This window comes from Pan troglodytes, chromosome 6 (assembly GCF_028858775.2).
Source record: "Pan troglodytes isolate AG18354 chromosome 6, NHGRI_mPanTro3-v2.0_pri, whole genome shotgun sequence".
NCBI classification, from domain to species: domain Eukaryota; kingdom Metazoa; phylum Chordata; class Mammalia; order Primates; family Hominidae; genus Pan; species Pan troglodytes.
The window spans coordinates 29,125,490-29,147,226 of NC_072404.2; the positions used below are offsets into that span (position 1 = coordinate 29,125,490).

General features: G+C 41.6%; 2 protein-coding genes across 7 annotated transcripts in view; one reads left to right on the forward strand and one right to left on the reverse strand.

Annotated features, from left to right (window-relative positions):
- The first annotated feature begins 336 nt into the window (after positions 1-336).
- Positions 337-10,747, forward strand: MALSU1 (mitochondrial assembly of ribosomal large subunit 1). The gene is made up of 4 exons (XM_001157652.5): positions 337-761; positions 1,992-2,170; positions 9,038-9,119; positions 10,527-10,747. The coding sequence occupies exons 1-4, from the start codon at positions 506-508 to the stop codon at positions 10,715-10,717; spliced, it is 708 nt and encodes a 235-aa protein (XP_001157652.2). The 5' UTR covers positions 337-505; the 3' UTR covers positions 10,718-10,747.
- Positions 10,748-11,385: 638 nt separating this feature from the next.
- Positions 11,386-21,737, reverse strand: part of IGF2BP3 (insulin like growth factor 2 mRNA binding protein 3) — a 153,724-nt gene continuing 143,372 nt past the window's right edge. For all 6 annotated transcript variants that reach the window (XM_001157593.7, XM_016957164.4, XM_063814126.1 and 3 more), the window contains 5 exons: positions 20,314-20,430; positions 18,806-18,880; positions 14,693-14,824; positions 13,906-14,019; positions 11,386-13,631 (listed from right to left, as the gene is read on the reverse strand). In XM_001157593.7, the coding sequence (XP_001157593.1) occupies positions 13,533-13,631; positions 13,906-14,019; positions 14,693-14,824; positions 18,806-18,880; positions 20,314-20,430 (537 nt within the window). In that variant the 3' untranslated portion in view covers positions 11,386-13,532. The remainder of the gene's footprint in view (positions 13,632-13,905; positions 14,020-14,692; positions 14,825-18,805; positions 18,881-20,313; positions 20,431-21,737) is intronic.

A 21,737-nucleotide genomic window follows, 5' to 3' on the forward strand; every position in this document is an offset into this window, starting at 1 on the left:
CCTCTGCCTCCCACCCCACTCTAGCCCAGGATAACAGATTTTCCTCGTGCAATTTCAAATTTGCAAGGGAATCTTGAATATTTTTTGGTAATGAGAGAGGGTAGATTATATGTCCTAATCCCAGCCTAATCAGATTAACAGCAACTTCTGGACATTCAGTACCAGGAACTGTTTTAGGTGCTGTGGAGAGAACAGTTAAAAATGAAACAAAAATTATTGCCTTCATGAGCCTTACATTAGTGGACAGAGTCCAAAAAAAAAAGTGACACGTAATGCGCTACTGCGACACAAAGCAAAGCAAGGTGGGCAAGCAACACCAGTTCTTTATTCCCGCACGCCCTAATCCCCAAGTAGCTCTTCCGGGTCACTGCAGTCTTCACGGGCTGCAGACTCCGCCCATGGTCCGTCCTTCAGGCCTTGACTCCGCCCACGCATCGACGTAGAATTTCCCGGCCGGGCTCCATGAAGTACCACCCACCTGCGACGCCGACGCAAGGCTGCTGCTATGGGGCCGGGCGGCCGTGTGGCGCGGCTGCTCGCCCCACTAATGTGGCGCAGGGCGGTTTCCTCGGTGGCGGGGTCCGCGGTTGGAGCCGAGCCCGGGCTTCGGCTGCTGGCCGTGCAGCGGCTTCCCGTGGGAGCAGCGTTCTGCCGGGCTTGCCAGACCCCAAACTTTGTCCGCGGCCTGCACAGCGAGCCTGGGCTGGAGGAGCGGGCGGAGGGGACGGTCAACGAGGGACGCCCAGAATCGGACGCGGCAGGTACGGGCGTGGAGAAGAACGAAGGCGACCCTCTCCGGGCAGTCTGGAGTCAGGTCCCAGCCAAGGTGGCTCAGGGTTCCCCTCTATGTGCATTTCTTTTGGAGTCACAAAACTCCTGCACATCCAGAGCTGGAAGGGACTTCAAAGGTTGTTGGCGCCAACCTTCCCGTTTCACAGTGAAGAAATTGAGGGCAAGAGATGAACTGCAAAATCCCAGCCTCCCGGACGGCCACCTCCCACCCTTGGCATCACAGTCTCACCGTCCTCACTTCCTTTTACCCTCTTCCTAGGATCCTGGGAAATGGGTTTGTGGGGACTGTTGGGGCTTGAGGATTCTGAGGAGCCAGGGTCTGGGTGCGAAGGGGTGCCTAGGAAGCGCCAGTAGGAGATGGGTCCAAGTTAATATCCTCTCGTTATTGCTGACGTTTTTAGAAACTTAAGAATGGTAAATCACATCTAAGAATGTAGAGTATGAGAGGGAGAGGCCTTAGTGGGCTTAGCTGCTAGGTCCTTTGGAGTCGGCTTTAGAACTTGGGCGAGCTTTTAAATTTACAGCCTGTAATACTCCAAGCTGAAGATCAGAATATCTAAATCTTTACGGGAAAAAAAATTAGATTTTCATAGGTAACAGTTGTTAATAACCCGGTGGTTTTATATGAAAACTGGAAGGTTCAAAATAATAATTACTCAAAAATGTAGCTCTTTCAGTGACTGATCTTAGGCCACAGTAATTCTCCTAGGCCTCAGTTTCTTCATCTCTCAACTGAAGGTTGTGGACCAGATACTACCTAAGAGCCCTTCCAGCTCACAATTCTGTGACCCGTTATGACTGAGATTCAATTTAATATGCTCCAGGATATCACCTCCTACCCATTTTGTGGTGCTGTTTTTCTTTGCACAGCATTTCTGTGATTGTGGTGTATTGCTCCTTTTAAGTATTAGTCAGTAGAAAGTCATTTGTCACTGGTGTCTGGTTCTACTTGCATATGGTTAATAGCGAAGGATGTATAGTGGCTCTGCGTAATCTGAGCACCCTGACCATAAAAGTTGAGCGGTGCTATGATACTACTGCCCAGGTTCACCTTCCAGGAGGCCTTTACCCTGCTATCTGTAAAAACACTTTGGATCTAAACACCCTCATGGAGGAACAGTCAGCTGCCGGCATCTCTGGGTGCATACACGTCTATCTGCTTGGCCATCCTGATACAAACAACTATTTGTGCATTTCAGATCATACTGGTCCCAAGTTTGACATCGATATGATGGTTTCACTTCTGAGGCAAGAAAATGCAAGAGACATTTGTGTGATCCAGGTTCCTCCAGAAATGAGATATACAGATTACTTTGTGATTGTTAGTGGAACTTCTACCCGACACTTACATGCCATGGCCTTCTACGTTGTGAAAATGGTAGGATGCTTTCTTTTCTCTTTTGGACCATTAACTGAGTGGAGTAGTGACAGTGCATCAGGCCAAGGAGCAACACTTAGAGGGTAAACCCATCATACAAAGTTACAGAAGAAGCCCAAATTTTCAGAATTTGCATGAATTCATTTTATGTTCTTTGATAGTGAAACATATGGGAGCAAATATCCAGCCCTATTGAGTTAGGATATATCAAAATCTTTTCTCTTGTGACCGCAAGGAAGATTTTTTTTTTTTTTTTCTAATTGAGATGGAGTTTTGCTCTTGTTGCCCAGGCTGGAGTGCAATGGCGCGATCTCTGCTCACCGCAACCTCCGCCTCCCGGGTTTAAGTGATTCTCCTGCCTCATCCTCCTGAGTAGCTGGGATTACAGGCATGCGCCACCAGGCCCAGATAATTTTGTATTTTTAGTAGAGACGGGTTTCTCCATGTTGGTCAGGCTGGTCTCAAACTCCTGACCTCAGGGGATCCGCCTGCCTCAGCCTCCTAAAGTGCTAGGATTACTGGCATGAGCCACCACACCCGGCCGGAAAATAATATTTTATAACCTGAGGCAAGCTAGAAGACAGTATAACCAGAGGGATTTCTAGAGGCACTATCCATTACGGTAGCCACTAGCTACATGTGCCTATTTAATTATAAATTAAAATATAAATTCAGCCGGGTGTGGTGGCTCAAGCCTGTAATCCCAGCACTTTGGAAGGCCAAGGTGGGTGGATCACAAGGTCAAAAGATCAAGACCATCCTGGCCAACATGGTGAAATGCCATCTTTACTAAAAATACAAAAATTAGCTGGGCGTGGTGGCGTGTGCCTGTAATTCCAGCTACTCGGGAGGCTGAGGCAGGAGAATCACTTGAACCTGGCAGGCGGAGGTTGCAGTGAGCTGAGATTGTGCCACTGCACTCCAGCCTGGTGACAGAGCCAGACTCTGTCTCAAAAAAAAAAAAAAAAAAAGATATAAATTCAGTTCTGCAGTTATATTAGCTATATTTCAAATGCTCAATAGCCACGTGTGGCTAATGGCTACCATATGGGACAGCCGTAAAGCATTTTCATCATTGTAAAACGTTCTATTGGACAGTGCTGGCCTGGAGTTTCATTCAAAGATTTGAGTATGTCCAGTGTTCCCAAGCACTGTACGAGGTATTGGGAAGGTAAGAACAAAAAAGATGTAGACCTTGCCCTTACAGGTCTAGTTGAGGAAAGAAAGGGGGATTGTTTTCCAGTTGCGCTGAATAGGAATCAGAATGAGGAAGAAAGTACTTGGAAGCCTCTAGCTGACTCTGGTACCATTCCACAGGGCCATCATACCTTTCTTAGTCTTAGTTTGTTGAGAATTGGTCATAGAGGAGGCAGTTAAGACCAAAAGAGTAGCCAAAATTGTATAGAGAAGGGTTGTAAAATAAAAAGGTGGGGCCTGTACACAAAACCCTGGTACATGACAGAGCAGAAGAAGATGCCAAAAACAGGGTAATTGGAGAGATAGGAAGAGAACTAGGAAAGCATAAAGAAGAGATACACAAAGACAGCATACCAGGGTCTCTATCAGATGTAATAGTGGGATGGAGTCAGAAGACTTAGTGACCATTGGACTTGCGGATGTAAAAAGAATGGGAGGTTTTACAGAGAAGTTTCTGTGAAAGAATAAAGAAATAGAAATTGCCTTTACAAAGATTTTAGATGAGAGAAATGCAAAGGCAAGAAAGTTTTGTTGTTTGTGGTAAAATATATATAACGTAAAACCTACCGTTTAATCTTTTTTTTGGAGACAGAGTCTCGCTCTGTCGCCCAGGCTGGAGTGCAGTGGGTCGATCTCAGCTCACTGCAATCTCCGCCTCCCGAGTTCAAGTGATTCTCCGGCCTAAGCCTCCTGAGTAGGTGGGATTATAGGCACCCACCACCACGCTTGGCTGATTTTTCTATTTTTAGTAGAGATGGGGTTTCACCATGTTGGTCAGGCTGGTCTCAAACTCCTGACCACCTCGGCCTCCCAAAGTGCTGGGATTACAGGCATGAGCCACTGTGCCCAGCCCATTTAACAATTTTAAACTGTGTTGTTCAGTAGCTTTGAGTACCTTCACATTGACGTACAATCATTACCACCATCCGTCTCCAGAAATTTTTTCATTTTGCAAAAACGAAACTCTGAACTCATTAAACAATAACTCCCCATTTCTCCTTCCGTAGGCAGCTACCATTCTACTGCCTGTCTCTATGAATTTGACTACTTTTCAGTATCTCATAAAAGTAGAATCATAGATTTGTGACCGACTTATCTGACTTAGCATAATGTCTTCAAGGTTCATCCATGTAGTAGCATGTGCCAGAATTTCCTTCTTTCTTAAGGCTGAATAATACTCTATCTTACGTATATACCACATTTTGTTTATCCCCTTATTCATTGATGGACACTTAGATTGCCTCCACCTTTTGGCTATTGTGAATAATGCTGGTATAAATATGAGTATAGAAATACTGTTCATGAGGCTGGGCGCAGTGGTTCATGCCTGTAATCCCAGCATTTTGAGAGGCCAAGGTGGGCGGATTGCTTGAGCTCAGAAGTTTGAAACAAGCCTGGGCAACATGGTGAAACTCCATCTCTACAAAAAAGACAAAAAATAAAATAAAAAATTGGCTGGGCTTGGTGGTGTGTGCCTGTAGTCCCAGCTACTTGGAATGCTGAGGTGGAGGATTGCTTGAGCCCAGGAGCTTGAGGCTGCAGTGAGCCAAGATTGTACTACTGCACTCCACCCTGGGTGACAGAGCAAGACGCTGTCTCAAAAAAAAAAAAAAAAAAAAAAAAAAAGGCTGGGTTCACGCTTGTAATCCCAGCACTTTGGGAGGCCAAGGCGGGTAGTTCACCTGAGGTTAGGAGTTCAAGACCAGCCTGGCCAAAATGGTGAAACCCTGTCTCTATTAAAAATACAATAATTAGCTGGGTGTGGTGGAGGGTTCCTGTAATCCCAGCTACTTGGGAGGCTGAGGCACGCGAATTGCTTGAACCTGGAAGGTGGAGGTTGCAGTGAGCCGAGATTGTGCCACTGCTCTCCAGCCTGGGCAACAAGAGCGAAACTCAGTCTCAAAAAAAAAAAATTGTTTATGTCCTTGCTTTTAATGCTTTGGAGTATGTGCAAAGAAATGGGATTGCTGGATCATATAGTGATTCTGTTTTTAATTTTTTTTTCTGTTCACCAACCTAGCACAAAGCTGAATGTTTTTAATTTTTTGAGGAGCTCCTGTATTCTTTCATAGTGGCTACACCACTTTACATTTCTCTAGCAGTGCAGAGTTTCCAGTCTTCACATCCTCATCAACAACTTATTTTCTCATTTTGGTAATAGCCATCCTAATGGGCATGACGTGATATCTCATTGTGGTTTTTATTTGTATTTCCCTAAGGATTAGTGATGTTGAGCATATTTTCTTTTGCTTATTGGCCATTTGTATATATTCTTTGAAGAAAAGTCCTTTGCTTTTTTGTTTGTTTTAAAGAGACAGTGTCTCACTTTGTTGCCCAGGCTTCAGTGCAGTGGTGTGGTCATAGCTCACTGCAGCCTGGAACTTCTGGGCTCAAGTGATCCTCTCACCTCAGCCTCCCAAGTTGCTAGGACTAGAGGAGTAGGAGTAGTCAAATTCATAGAGACAGAAAGTAGAGTGGTAGGAGTTACTCCACAGTGCCCAGCTAATTTATTTTTTATAGAGACAGGGTCTCACTATATTGCCCAGACTCTTTGCCCATTTTAAAATCAGGTTGGTTGTTGTTTTGTTGTTGAGTTGTAGGAGCTCTCTATATATTCTGGATATTAATCCCTTATTAAATATGTGATTTGCAGATGTTTTCTGCCATTCTGTGGGTTGCCTTTTTACTCTTTTTAGAGTGTCCTTTGATGCACGAAAGTATTTAATTTTGGTGAAGTCCAATTTATTTTTTCTTCTGTTGCCTGTGTCTTTGGTATTATATCTAATAAATAATTGCCAAACCAGTATCATGTTTTCCCTATTTTCTTCTAAGAGTTTTATAGTTTTAAGTCTCCTGTTTAGATATTTAACCCATTTTGAGTTAGTTTTTGTAGGCGGTTAGTTTTCCATGTGGACATTTCCTCAGCAACGTTTGTTGGAAGGACTGTCCTTTGTGCATTGAATGGTCTTGGCTCCCTTGTTGAAAATCATTTGACCATAGGCACAAGGGTTTATTTCTGGGCTCTGTATTCTGTTTCATCAGTCTGTGCGTCTGTCTTTTTGCCAGTTTCAGACTGTTTTGTTTACCATAGCTTTGTTCTAAGTTTTGAAATCAAGAAATATGAGACTCCAACTTTGTTCTTTTACAAGATTGTTTTGGCTATTTGGGGTTCCTTGAGAGTCCATATAATTTTTTTTTTTTTTTTTTTTGAGATGGAGTTTCACTCTTGTTGCCCAGGCTGTAGTACAGTGGCACAATCTCGGCTCACAGATTCAAGCAATTCTCCTGCCTCAGCCTCCCAAGTAGCTGAGGTTACAGGCGCCTGCCACCATGCCCAGCTAATTTTTTGTATTTTTAGTAGAGATGAGGTTTCACCATTTTGGCTAGGCTGGTCTTAAACTCCTAACCTCAGGTGATGCACCCGCCTTGGCCTCCCAAAGGGCTGGGATTACAGGTGTGAGCCACCGTGTCTGGCCCCACATAAATTTTAGGTTGGATTTTTCTGTTTCTTCAAAAAATATTGTGATCTTGATATAGATTGCACTGAATCTGTAGACTGCATTGGGTAGTATTGGATCTTTACAATATTGTCTTCCCATCCATGAATATGAAGTATCTTTTCATTTACTGGCATCTGTAAGTTCTTTCAGCAGTGTTTTGTAGTCTTCAGTGTACAAGTCTTTTGCTCCTGTGGTTAAGATTATTCTGCTAGGCTGGTCACGGTGGCTGATGTCTGTAATCCTAGCACTTTGGGAGGCCGAGGCAGGCAGATCATCTGAGATCGGGAGTTCAAGACCAGCCGCACCAACATGGAGAAACCCCGTCTCTACTGAAAATACAAAATTAGCCGGGCGTGGTGGCGCATGCCTGTAATCCCAGCTACTTAGGAGGCTGAGGCAGGAGAATCGCTTGAACTTGGGAGGTGGAGGTTGCTGTGAGCCGCGATTGCGCCATTATAGTCCAGCCTGGGCAACAAGAGCGAAACTCAAAACAAGAACGTCTCAACTAAAAAAAAAAAAGTATTATTCTGCTATTGTAAATGGAATTCTAAAAACTTTGTTTTCAGGTTGCTCATTGTTAGTGTATAGAAATACGATGGATTTTTGTGTGCTGAATTTGTTTAGTAGCCCTAACTGGGTTTTTTTTTGTGGAATCTTTGGGGTTTTCTACATATGAAGTTGTATTGTCTTCAGAGATAATTTTACTTCTTCCTTTCCAATTTGGGTACCTTTTTTTATTGACAAATTGCTCTGACTAGAACTTCCAATACTGTGTTGAATAGAAGTAGCAAAAGCAGGCATAGTCTTGTTCCTGATCTTACAGGAAAGCTTTCAGTCTCACCATTGAATATATTAGCTGTGTGCTTTTCTCACATGGCCTTTATTATGTTGAGGTAATTTCCTTTTATGCCCACTTTGTTGAGTGCTTTATTGTGAAAGGGTATTGAATTTTGTTAAATGCTTTTTCTGCGTCAGTTCAGATTATCATATAGATTTTTTCTTCATTCTGTTAATGTGGTGTTATTGCATTGATCCGTTTTTATATGTTGAACCACCTTGCATTCCAGGGATAAATCCCACTTGGTCATGGTCTATAATCCTTTTAATATGGTGCTGAGTTTGGTTTGCTAGTATTTTTGTTGAGGATTTTTGCATCAAATGTTCATCAGGGGTATTGGTCTTATGGAATGAGTTAGGAAGTGTTCCCTGTTCTTCAATTTTTTGGGGAGAATTTGAGTATTGCATTCTTGTTTAAATATTTGGTAAAACTCATCAGGGAAGCCATCTGGTCTAGGACTTTTGTTGGGAGATTTTTGATTACTGATCCAGTCCCCATACTAGTTATGGTCTATTGAAACTTTATATTTCTTCATGATTCAGTCAGTAGATTGTGTTTCTAGAAATTTTGCTATTTCGTCTAGGTTACCCAGTTGTTTGGTGTACAGTTGCTCATAATACTCTTACAATCCCATTTCTCTAAAATCAGTAGTGTCACTTCTTTCATTTCAGATTTTAGTTGTCTTTTTTCTTAGTCATTCTAAGAACCAAATCCTAGTTTCATTGATTTTGTCTTTTTCCTGCCCTAATTATCATTTCCTTTGATTTTGGGGTGATGTATATGAGATGTCCTTTGTCTCTTGTAACAGTTTTTACTTAATTGCCATCTTGTTTGATATTAGTATATCTGTTTTAACAAAAGAACCGAGCACATTTATAGGATGACGGGGTCCCATTAACATGTCATAAAGGCAGATGAGATGAAATCAGTGGCACTGAAACAACCTGGCTTTATAAGCAGAAGGTAGTATCTGCAGTCCCTAAAGGTGAAGGGAAGCTGGGATGAACACAAGTGATGGATGTAGGTGGGTACCAAATGCTGACTGAGCTTAGCTTTTTCAGCCTCAGAGGTACCTTGGTGAATGAATGGGGTGACCCTCTCAGAAGGGCTGGGGCAGGAGAATTCAGGAGAGAGGTGAAAGTGAATAAGATTTAGAGGGAGAAATAGTTTCCCTAAGTTATTCATCACAGGGCAAAGTATAGCAATGAGAAATGAGTAAGAAAGATTTAAAAAAAAAAAAAAACAAAAAACAAAACAAAAAAAAAGACCTTCAGCAAGAACAGGCTTCCCCCCATCCCCTCTCCCTTTAATAAACCACCTGGCTTTTTGCAGTACAAACACCTGAAATGTAAACGTGACCCTCATGTTAAGATAGAAGGGAAGGACACTGATGACTGGCTGTGCGTGGATTTTGGTAAGTTATTCTGGTGTACTTTACAGGTAACTGTTGGTACTACGCTAATCTTGAATTGTTTTCAGTTGCAAAAGGATTGCGATCAAATTGATGAATGTATTTCCAGGTAAGATTTTTGAAGTGTGTTTAAGGTAACAAAAGTTTTTTTAGTTATAATCCAGGTGGTCTTATTCACATGTAGAATTTTCACCTAACCAAACCAAAGTACCCTAGATGATGCGCTCCTGGAGGAAGATATATACTACATGGTGTGTATCTCCTAGCCACACAGATCAGGAAGGTGGTGGACAACAGGATAACATAGTAGAGGCGGGAGAGATTCCTTAGTAGTGGTAGAGGAAGGTTTGGGGGCTGTGGTGCATAAATGAGATGAGGATGAGGTTATTCCAGGCACAAGAAAGGACAAGAGCAGAAGACTAGAATTTTGAAAACATCTAACAACTTTGGGTATTAATGTGTACATAGTTTCAAAGCACCTCCCAACAAGATAATATTTACAAAGGGGAAAACATAACTGTATGTCAAGAACTGAGGAATCTGAGATTTTATTCTGCTTGTAAGCTAATACGTTGTCCCGCCAGTTTTCATGGACACTGGTAAAAGACAAGACTATTAGAGGGTTAGAGACAAAGAACAGTTTATTACTCACAGCAGTAGCCAGCATCCATTTTGCACTGGTTTCCTGAGCTCTGGATTCCATAGGGCAACACGGGCCAGATGACACCAGCACACACAGTTGTAAAACTGGAACTCAGATGAGGGTGTCTAGGTTTTTTATAACTGGCAGGAAGCAGGCCTACTTTTGCTCTGATGGTTTCTCACCTTTGTCGCTATTAACGTTTTGGACCAGGTAATTTTGCATGTGGGGGAGGGGTGTCTCTTGTGCACGGTACGATGTTTAGCAGTATCCTCCCTTCTCCAATTGTGACAATCAAAAATGACTCTAAACATTACCATTATTACCTAATTGAGAAATGCTGCTGTAAGCAAAGCTGCCCTTTGCCCTGGAGGGAGGCAGTATCTTTCTGTTAAGAATATTCATGATACAAACATTCTTGGATAGTCAAAACAAAAGGCAGTCAGTGTGTTTGCACAAAAGATGTGCAGAAGTGTGTTACCCATGGAGAATTGTCACCGAAGAGAATCCTGACACCTTTAGTCTCTTTGATAAAGTTACTATCACCAGCAATGTTATATATTGACATATGCCTCCTGTAGGTACACTGAGAAAGGCGTAGCATCACTTCTGTGGTATTTTTGCCGGGATGGAGTCCACAGTGATGCTAATCTGGGAACCACACTTGAGAACCACTGCTCTATTCCTAGAGTTAGCCAGTGTGTGTTGTAAGGTAAGAATAAAAGCAAATGAACTATTCCTTCATTGTATCTCTTATCTGTCCCTGACAGGCAGCATGGTGATTCATTTGATGCTTCCAGAAACCAGAGAAATCTATGAATTAGAGAAATTATGGACCCTACGTTCTTATGATGACCAGTTAGCTCAGATAGCACCTGAGACGGTACCTGAAGACTTCATTCTTGGAATAGAAGAAGATGATACTTCATCTGTGACTCCAGTGGAGTTAAAATGTGAATAAAATATTTTATGCACTGCGTTAGTCATTTCAGATTTGGATTGAGTCACTTATTGGAAAATGCAGCTCCTAAAGTCCATCTCCTTGGTTAGGCTGCTCTTAGGACAAGGCTTGTGTACCTCATGGGCACTCCTGCTAACTGGCATGCAGAGACTGTCGATAAGTGAGCTATACCTGCAACCAAAAATCAGTACATTCTACCCAAAACTTACGACACGCTGCCTTTATCCTGGAAATGTCATCAGAATTTCCTGGAGTTAGTTAGCACTGGCTCCTGTGCTTGAGTTGAGTTCTCTGCTCAGATTTTTATTAATTTAGCTTAAATGTAAATCTTAACCCTGTTTAATGGAATGGCAAAAATTTTAAAAAATAATATAAAACATAGCCCACTGGTCCTATTTTTATACTTTTTCTTTGAGGTGATAATATTCTTCTAGGAGGACTTCTGTAACCCTTCCAGAATACTCCAGTAACAGAAGAAAGTAAACAAAGTGTTAGGAAAAACTCTGAAAGCTCTAGTTCTTAGTTCATATGCAAGAGTATTATCAAGGTTCACATTAAGTACCATGGCTGGACATGGTATAACAGAAATCTGCGTAGAGTTTGAAAAAAAAATTCAGAACATTCCCATTCAATTGAAAACCAAAAATAAAACATACTACACAACAAGCTGCACCTAAATGATGAAAAAATTTATTCTGCGTCAAGGTATCTGGAAAATGAAGCTGCATTTGGGGCACATTATACATGAGGAATGATCCATATATGGTGAGTACAAAACTCAATTACAGAATTATTTCTTAGCTAGTACCAGATACTCCAAATTACAAATGCTTAAGTAAAAGTAAAATATGATTTGCCATACTAAAAGGCTAGAAGTGAAATATGACAGAATTTAAACCAGCAGATATAAATGCAGCACCTACGTGTATATTTTTAAAAAATCAAATATTGGGGAAAAAAAATCAAATATTGAGAAAAGCTCTGGCCTTAAACACATCTTACCTGAAATCCAACCAGAAAGCCAGTCCATGATTTTAGCAATTTTAATTCATTGTATGAAAAAAAAAATCATGAATGCTAGGAGAATCCAGTGACAAAAAGGGCACTTTTTTGGTTAAAACTACAAAAGAAACTTGTTTTCAGAGAACATTAAGGAAAACACTTTAAATCATTTTCAAAATGTCTAATTGATCTTCAGAAAAACATCTACTCTGTGTAGAAATTCATCTTGAAATAAGAATGAGGCAGTGATTTTTTTTTTTAAAGGGTTATATATATGTCCTTTAGATCAGTGTAACATGACTGTGATCATCTTTCTTACAAACAAAACTCAAAATCAATTCAGAGAGCAGCGTGGCCTTGGAGACCACCCACACCCAACACAATTGTACATACTGGGCTTTGCTGTCAAGGAGTGAGCAAATGAGTTCGTTATCAAAGGTCATGTTTTCACAGTCATTCAAATTATATCCCAAAAACTTTTCTTGTATTCTCTATCTTTTGACTTTTTTTTCAAAGAACTGATTGCACAGTATACAGAAATCCTGTTATACTTTACTACTTAAGGTGGAGTCTAATTTTTTTTTTTAATTTATCAGTGCTTAAAAATCTTCAAAATAGCTTAGTGAGGCTCATGACAGTGCTGGCCCCATGGAAATGTAGCCTTTTGTTGCGTTTAAACACTGTCACACCATCTATGACTGTCCCATTGGTCTGAAGTGTAGTGGCAAACTAAGCATCCTGTAAGACAAGCTAAAGCTTGCTTTTTGCCAGTCAGTTGAAAGTCTTGCATCTCTTCATTGATGCACTTTCTTTAGGTATTGATAGTCAGAAGCACAAAGCATTTATTATGCATTCAATCATGTAGCTAAACAAAAAACTGAAGTCTCCTGAAGCCATTTAAACCAGCCGTTCCAAAATCTCCTGCGACCACTTTGTTAGTACCGTCAAAAACTTTCCCAACTATAAATGAAAGAATAAATGGTAGTGCTGCTCTCCAGATATTAGGCACTGCTCCGTATTTTTGAACATTTGATTTAACTAATAACTGTGTCAAAAGCCTCAAAAAACCCTGAAATTAATTTTCCAGCTTTACTGTCACCAGCCAGAAGTAAAAATCTTAATTTGCCTGTTAGCTGATTGCTGTTAAATTTTAAATTTATTTTTTAAAAAACGGTTGGACTTCTATCATTATAAAGTATATAAAATTTTCAAAAAAAAGGAACAATTTTGCTTTTCATTGTATTACTGAATACCTGAGGTAGTTGAGTAAAAATGCACGTTTAATACCCCTGCCAACACCATTCAGCACTTCCCTTAGGTTACTCATGTTAGTGTTAGGTAAAAATAAAACTGAGAACAGTTTTTCTATGCTAATGGCTTAACATTTAAGTTTCTGTGATAATTATTCTGATCCAATTTTAACAATTGGATTTAGGAGCAATCTATTTGATGAATTTAGTGAAAGCATCATTAAGCCAATTTCTGGCATTATGGGGGAATATTAAGAAGAATTAGAATATCTGTTACACTGTGAGACTACAACAAAGGGAAGTGCAGAGCTCTTCTCTTTCCCTCCCTCCCCCACCCTTTTTTTGTTTGTTTGTTTTAAAGCTGGGTGTCATACATTTCAGAGAGCATAAAGTATACATTCTCACAGAGACAGGAGTTCAAAAGTTGCCTGGTCCTCAGAAACAACTGGCTAGGTAAAAACTTGTGCATGTGATTCTGGATAGGGGGTCAGCGCCCATCTGTTGGTTAAGCAGTCTGTCTTTGGTTTGGCATCTGCCTCTGTGGTGGGCTGTTTCCTGAGCCTTTACTTCCGTCTTGACTGAGGTGGTCCACTCTGCAGAGCCTTCTGTTGTTGGTGCTGCTTTACCTGAGTCAGAATTTCCTGAATTTTTCTCTGGGCAACCTAGGAAAGGACAGAGCTTTGAAATTCCACTTGATCAAAAGCTACTAAAAGTTAGTGTACTCCTTCATTTCAACAATTTCAAATAGAAATCCATTTGATGATTAAAGATACATACTAGTCAGTTTGCTAGTAGTCTCTGAAATCACCTGCTAAAAGGGAGATGAAAAGTCTTAAGCATCAAACAACCTTAACTAATTCTATCAGGTAGGAGCACCTGTGGGAGAATTGCTTCCATGTGAGAAAGATACAAAAGCTTATTTTAGAGCCCACTTGCCTGGCAAGCATAGAAGTGACCAGTTATTTTGACAACCACTTGGTCATTCTCATCAGGTGTCTGGTCACGAGGGACAACAACTTCTGCACTTGACAAATTCTGAAGTTCATTCACCTGAAAGAGATAAATATAAATCACATTAAGTGGCAGTTTTAAAAACTTACTTCCTAAGCACTTACTGTGCGCCAGACAGTGAGCTATGTATGGCTTTACAAATTTCATTTAATCCAGTGGTAATTCCATGAGGTTATTAGAATTATCCCCACTTCAAGATGATTAAGGCTCATCCAAAGAAATTGATTTGTCCAGTTATACAAGTGAATGGCAAAACCAGATTCAAATCCTGAGTCTGATTCCAAAGTGTATGTACTCAATCACTTCAAAATTATAAATAGCTTTGAAACCCACTTACAAGTTATATGTATTAGAGACTAGAAACAGTTTGCTTTTTTTCCATTACAGATGTAACAAGCTGTAGATGAAATTTTTAAAATTCCTGTTAAGTGTCTGTTCCATAAAAAGCTAAAGTTTTATCAGGAGAACGTTAAATGCCCTTTATAAATATAGGACAATCCTCTCACACAAAGTGATCTGAAAGAGATGCATTACTTTCACTAATAGCTGGCACCAACACTCAGACAGGAAACAAAAGGCAATCTTCTCCAAACCTTGGTCAAGATGGTCCTGCTTTTTATAAATTAGCCAAAATTCGGGAACTTGGAACTCCTAAGTACCTTTCAACGCTTTCCCTTTCATACCACTGCACAGGTTTTGCTGAAGTACTTGCCGTTTTGCCTCCTTTTCCAATAACTCTGCCAGCAGCAAAGGATGGCACTCTGATATGAGCTTCAAGTTTCACCTCTTCTTTAGGACTAACAAAGTTTTCTTCTTTAATTTTTCCATAAATTCTTCCCTGAGCCTGCAGATGAAAACACATCCTATTAGTGTCATTCATGTATGAAATGGAAAAGGTCAGTTAACTTGAAAGATGGCCCAAATCCAAGTGGGATAGCCCTTTGCAGTGATACATCTACATTTCATAGATTGTTGAAAATAACATAGAAGAGAGCAGTTAGAAGTCCTAAAAGGTTGACAATAACTACTGCCCATCACAGTAGAGGCAACTGAATGCTTGGTGAAAGAAGGATAAACCATATTCTTCTGATGAAAACAGTTAAAGGCAATTAATAACCTAATAAAAATGAATTTTTGTGGGCAAATGGCCATTTGTACTAAAATTGTGATAGGTAAAACTTCTCATGCTGGCCATGAGACATCAATTGCATTTTTCTTTCCTTTTTGTTGGAGTCAGGGTCCTCCTGTTGTCCAGGCTGGAGTGCAATGGTACAATCATAGCTCACTGCAGCTTCAACCTCCTGGGCTCAAGCGATCCTCCTACCTCAGCCTCCTGAGTAGCAGACTACAGGCATGCAACACCACACCTGACTTTTTTTTTTTTTTTTTTTTTTGAGACGGAGTCTTACTTTGTTGCCCACGCTGGAGTGCAGTGGCATGATCTTGGGTCACTGCAACCCCTGCCTCCCAGATTCAAGTGATTCTCCTGCCTCAGCCTCCCGAGTAGCTGGGACTACAGGCCCTCGCCACCACACCTGGCTAATTATTTTTGCATTTTTAGTAGGCATGGGGTTTCACCATGTTGGTCAGGCTGGTCTCGAACTCCTGACCTCAAGTGATGTGCCCACCTCAGCCTTCCAAAAGTGCTAGAATTACAGGTGTGAGCCACCGGGCCACTAATTTTTATAGAGATGGGGGTCTTGCTATGTTGCCACGCTCATCACAAACTCCTGGGCTCAAGAGTCCTGCCTTGGCCTCCCAAAGTGTTGGTATTACCAGTGCAAGCCACCACACCTGGTCACATTTTTTTTGAGCAAAAGAGACAGAACTGCAGAGTCAGCTATGCCAAGCTCACTAAAAGTCAAGCTCACATCTACATGGGCCAGTTAGAAACCTGCTGAGAAAAATGTTTTCAATTTAAATGTGTTTCATACTCTTAGAAAGGTGGTTTTTCCTTTGAATATTTTAAAGAGGCTACAACATCAAGATAAGACACTTTTTTCTTTTTTGAGACAGAGTCTCACCCTGTCATGCAGGCTGAAGTGCAATGGCATGATTTCGGCTTACTGCAACCTCCGACCCCCGGGTTCAAGCCATTCTCCTGCCTCAGCCTCCCGAACTAGCTGGGATTACAGGTGCCCGCCACCACACCCAGCTAATTTTTTGTTGTTATTTTAGTTTAGACGGGGATTCACCATGTTGGCCAGGCTGGTCTTGAACTTCTGACCTCAGGTGATCCACCCACCTTGGCTTCCCAAAGTGTTGGGATTATGGGCATGAGCCACTCACTGTGCCCTGCCTTTTATTTTTTTATTTATTTATTTTTTTAGAGACAGAGTCTCTTTCTCTGTGGTGCGATCTCAGCACACTGCAACCTCTGCCTCCTGGGTTCAAGGGACTCTCCTGCCTCAGCCTCCTAAGTAGCTGGGATTACAGGCACCCACCACCATGCCTGGCTAATTTTTGTATTTTTAGTAGAGATGGAGTTTCGCCATGTAGGCCAGGCTGGTCTGGAACTCCTGGACTCAAGTGATCTACCCACCTAGGCCTCTCAAAGTGCTGGGATAGCAGGCGTGGGCCACCGCGCCTGGCCAAGACACTTCTGATATTTAGAGTCAATACATCCTATCACCTACTGCATGCAACTATATAAACAACCTATTATGTATAAACAACCTATTACATACAGCAAAGGAGAAAGGAGCCTGAGAGTTGGTTTGACAAGCTGCCAGGGTAAACCACAAAAAACAATAGTACCCAACACGCGTTCACTGATTCAGAAAGCTGAGCTCATTTTAGGGCACTACTGACAAAACAAAATTCATCTTGATACCCTATATTCCAATGATCCTTAATGCCTCAAGCCAATGACGTAGATATTACTATTACTTAACACAGTCAAAAAGACACTAGGGATATACACTATCCTCCAAAACTGAAGCTCTTGAATTTGTAAGAAAAAATACGGGGTAGGTGGTTTACCATTCCTTAGATCTCTAAAGTAAAACATTCATTTAGCATTGTCACCAATCACATAAATGAAATTTAACTACTATGGCTTAAGTGTTACATTTAAGTTAACTATAAAACATGAGTTTTATTAGCGAATACAGGGAAAGAACTTTGAAGTTCCCATCATACAAACATCATAGGAGTTGCAGGACAGTAATTCCACTTATAAGACTAAAAGCTCAGCACCAAGGAAAGACATGTTTGTATTTATCTTTTAAGATTTCAAACTAAAAGTGACCCTGAGGGTTTGGGATAGGAAGCAGTTTTCAACAATTCTGAGTTAAGATTTGAACTGCCTGGATCACAAGGCTGCTGTGAAGGAATAAATTTCTTCACATGATTTTCTTTCTTCACCTAACCACCCACATCTCAAAGCACCTCCTTCGTTTCCCATTCTTCCCATAAATGAAGTGAAAGCAGCTTTGGGTTTTTAGTGAAAAATAGCCCAGAGAAAATAGAAGTCAAAGAAAGTGATTTTTTTTTTTGTTTGATTTAAGGGAGAGAGGTGGGGTGGGGAGAGAACTGTATGCACTGTTACTAGTTACTGTTACACTTTAAGGCTAAGAAAACTAAGGCTTGGCCAGGAGCACAGTGGCTCATGCCTGTAATCCCAGCACTTTGGGAGGCCAAGGTGGGCGGATCACTTGAGGTCAGGAGTTTGAGTGTGTGGCCAACATGGTGAAACCCCATCTCTACTAAAAATAAATTGGCTGGGCGTGGCGGCACATGCCTGTAATCCCAGCTACTCGGGAGGCAGAGGCAGGAGAATCGCTTGAACCCAGGAGGTGGAGTTTGCAGTGAGCTGAGATCACGCCACTGCAGTCCAGCCTGGGCGACAGAGTGAGACTCTGTCTCAAAAAAAAAGAGAAAAAAAAAAGAGAGAAAAAAAACTACAGCTTAAGGTTAAATAGTTGTCTTCTTACACAGCCACTAAATGTTCTAAGACAAGACACCCATACTAAATTTTATGGGAGAAATCATACACTAAAAGGAATATATTTATGAATTTGGCATGGTCTTAGTCTGATTCATCCATAATCTGTTGAATACCCCCAGCATGCTAATTTTGTGCTGCCCATGTGTTAGGCACTTTTCTAAACATTTCATATATTGTGTAAACCTTAAACTACCTTAGGATGTAGGTGCTCTTATTCCTGGTTTTACAGAAAAAGGTTAAGTAACTTGCCCAATGTCATACAAGGCAAATGGCAGAGCTAGGATTTGAACTAGCAGCCTGGCTGCCAAGTCTCAGCTCTACCATCTCTCAGTAGACACTGAAAGGCACAGTGCAGCCCCAAAGACCTCAAATCCCACTAAACGTGCAATGGTTCATACCAGAACAAACGCTACAAGAGCTCCTGCCATTCCTATCTCTAAGATCCTAGGGATTAGAGAGACTTGTAGTCTATGGGCAGGGTCTAACAGAGATAATCCAAGGGTAAGGAAAAAGGGGGCATTTTAATTCAAGTCTAGGCAACCTCAGGGACAGGAGGGAAAACATCTGAAAACAAGTTTCCAAGGCATATTAACCTGGCAGGTTTGTAAATTTTAAGGTCTCACCTTAGCATAGGATTACAAACCATTGAGCAAAATTAACCTTTGAGAGACAGGTAAACCCAGCAACCAGTACAGAACTCTTAAAGACTTTTGGTTAATTTCGAAATATAATTTTGAGTGTGATTCTACTCAGCTCTTAGACAAGAATTTCCATTGACTCTTTCTGAGATTTAGACGTATTTAAAGGAGACGCCAGGTTATGGACTACCTGTGCATTTGTTACCTGTGGACATAGCACATACTCTAGAGCACATACCTTGAACTGAGCCTCTGGTGGTCCAGTGATAATCACCATCCTCACTTTAGCATCTGGTGCTTCCGCTGGAGCAATCTGTAACAGACCCAACAACAAGTTATGATACTTTCAGGTATCACTGATAGGCATCTTGGGCCAACCAGCCTAACATTTGCGTGTGACTGGCTGAAATGCAGAATTAAAGCCTTCGTGAAGGAAATTAGGGAGAGGCAGCAATCACTGTGGGTTCACAATTTAGGCCTCCCTCCTGCATATACTATATACTTATTCTGTGCCGGGCCCTAATGGAGACCTCCACGTGCTGTCTCTCAGCTAATCCTCACCACATCCTGATGAAGTAGTATTACCTCCACTTCACAAATGCGGAAATGGAAGGCTGGAGAAATTGAGTTATCTGGACCATGATCACACAGCTAACAGAGCTAGAGGGAGAGCTGGGTCTGCCTCCATTGCCTGTGTTCACTACACCAGTGGTGCTCAAAGTATGGTCCTTGGCCCACTTGCATCAGGGCTCCTTGGGCTTCCTGTGTATGCAACACACTTTAGGAGTCTCTGTACCCTAAGTTTGAAGGATACTGCACACCACATGCCTTTGTTTGTCTGAGGCAGGGTCTTACTGTGTGGCCTAGGCTGGAGTGCAGTGGCGTGATCATAGCTCACTGCAGTCTCAACCACCCAAGCTCAAGTGTTCCTCCGACCTCAGCCTCCCAAGTAGCTGGGACTACAGGTGTGTGCCACCATGCCTGGCTAATTAAACATTTATTTATTTATTTTTTGTAGAGATGGGGTCTCACCATGTTGCACAGTCTGGTCTTCAGCTCCTGGGGTCAAGCAATTTGCCTGCTTTGGCCTCCCAAAGTGCTGGGATTACAGGTGTGAGCCACCGCACCTGGCCAACCTTTATTTTCCTTAAATAAGGCATCAAAATACAGAATCTTCAGAACACACAGTTATCTATTATGGCAGACCCCATTATTTGTCCTCTGGTATGTTACCTTCTGTAGTTACAAAATGTTTAGCTGACTGTGCATAGCCTGTATTTTGCCCCTTCAACTTCGTCTGGCCAAGTTCTGGGCAATGGAAATATAGGTAGAAATATCCCACAGTAGCTAACAAGAAACTTCCCTAGAAGAAAAGCTCTTTATTGTGTTCTCCTCTCCTACTGGCTGGGCAACAGACCTGATTCCTGGAGCACTGAATGGTGTCAGTCTGGAACCAAGAGGGACCAAGGCCGTACCTGGGGAAGGTGGCTTGGAAGGAACTTAGGTCCAAGGACTTGGTGGGGGCAGAGCCAACACCCAGCCCGGATGTTCACCTCCAAACTGTGTTTTCTGCATGGAGAAGTTAGCCTCCTTGGTGTAAGCCACTGTTGTTTGGGGTTTTCTTCATATCCTTATGTAACCCTAATAGTGTCTTTTACATTCTATTCAAATTATAAAGTGGCAAGAAGATTCATATTTCTGTAACTTACTTAAAGAACCAGAGAACCACAGCTGGTAGAACAGTACCTTAATTGAAGCTCCAGCAAAGCGAGAAAGCTGCTTGATGTGCTGGCCCTGCTTGCCGATGATGGCACCGACTGATAGAGCTGGGATAAACAGATGAACAGTCTCCGTTTCTGATTGCTGTTAGAAAAGAAAGCCAGGACACGCATGTTTATTTGCTACAAATCAGGCTTTTGTTAACATTAGCTTTAGGAAGGACACCTTCTCATGCAGTAGGAATACCAGGAAAGTTTAAGGAAAAGCTACCATAAGAAGTTGACCAGACCTTACCTAATAGGTCAAGAAGATCTCATACAGTCATCCTGAAAACAGTGGTATTTAAAATTTCACTTTTCTCTACTGTTGCCTTAAACTTTAAAATGTCACTGAGTTATGGATTTAAAAGATATGTAGATGTTGTAAAGTTTAATCATATTAGAATAGCGGGACATGCCTGCATTAAAAATTAAGTAAGAGCCCCCTACCACTCTCAAGGTAGATTCTTAACAAGTAAATGAAATTCTGGGCTACATATCAAACACAACAGAACTCAAGGACGCCAGCTCCACACCTTATCTATGTAAGTTTCACTCCTTAAACACATACATAGTGAAGTGTTTAAGAGAAAAGCTGAATTTTGTTACATATGACTAAACTGTATGAAACCTTACCACTGTCATTCAATAGTTATCACATCCAAGCACAGGACAGGATTAGGAGAGAGCTAATTCACTTTAGTGGTAAGATGCCCTAAGATGCTTTCCCACAGAATTCCTTATTCCTTCCATCTGTGCCTTCCCTTTGCTTTTTTTTTTTTTTGAGATGGAATCTCACTCTTGTTGCCCAGACTACAGTGCAATGGCACGATCTCGGCTCACTGCAACCTCTGCCTCCCGGATTCAAGCTACTCTCCTGCCTCAGCTTCCCAAGGAGCTGAGATTACAGGCACTTGTCACCACACCCGGCTAATTTTTTTTTTTTTTTTTTGTAGAGATAGGGTTTCACCATGTTGGCCAGGCTGGTCTTGAACTCCTGACCTCAAATGATCCACCCGCCTTGGCCTCCCAAAGTGCTGGGATTACAGGCGTGAGCCACTGCGCCCAGCCCCCTTTGCATTTTATACATGAAGAAATTAGAAAATATTTTGTAGGCTAACTCCTGAAAGGTCATTCATAAATAGATTTTATCTATGTACCTCATTCCTTCACTACTTCCCACTTCAAGCCAGTTGTGCCCTTCCTGGGTCTCTTTTCAAATAGTCCTTGCAGGGATAAAGGACACATTTACTCAAGAGTTCACAGTGACTGGGCTCCTAAAAAGGCCAATTCAAGGTTCAAGGTTCAGTAATGCTACCAGTCAACTAACAGTTCTAAAGTACAGAAGCAGTGCACATAATTTATGCATTTTCCACTTTGTTTACCTTCTAACAATATAGTGAGAAAAACACT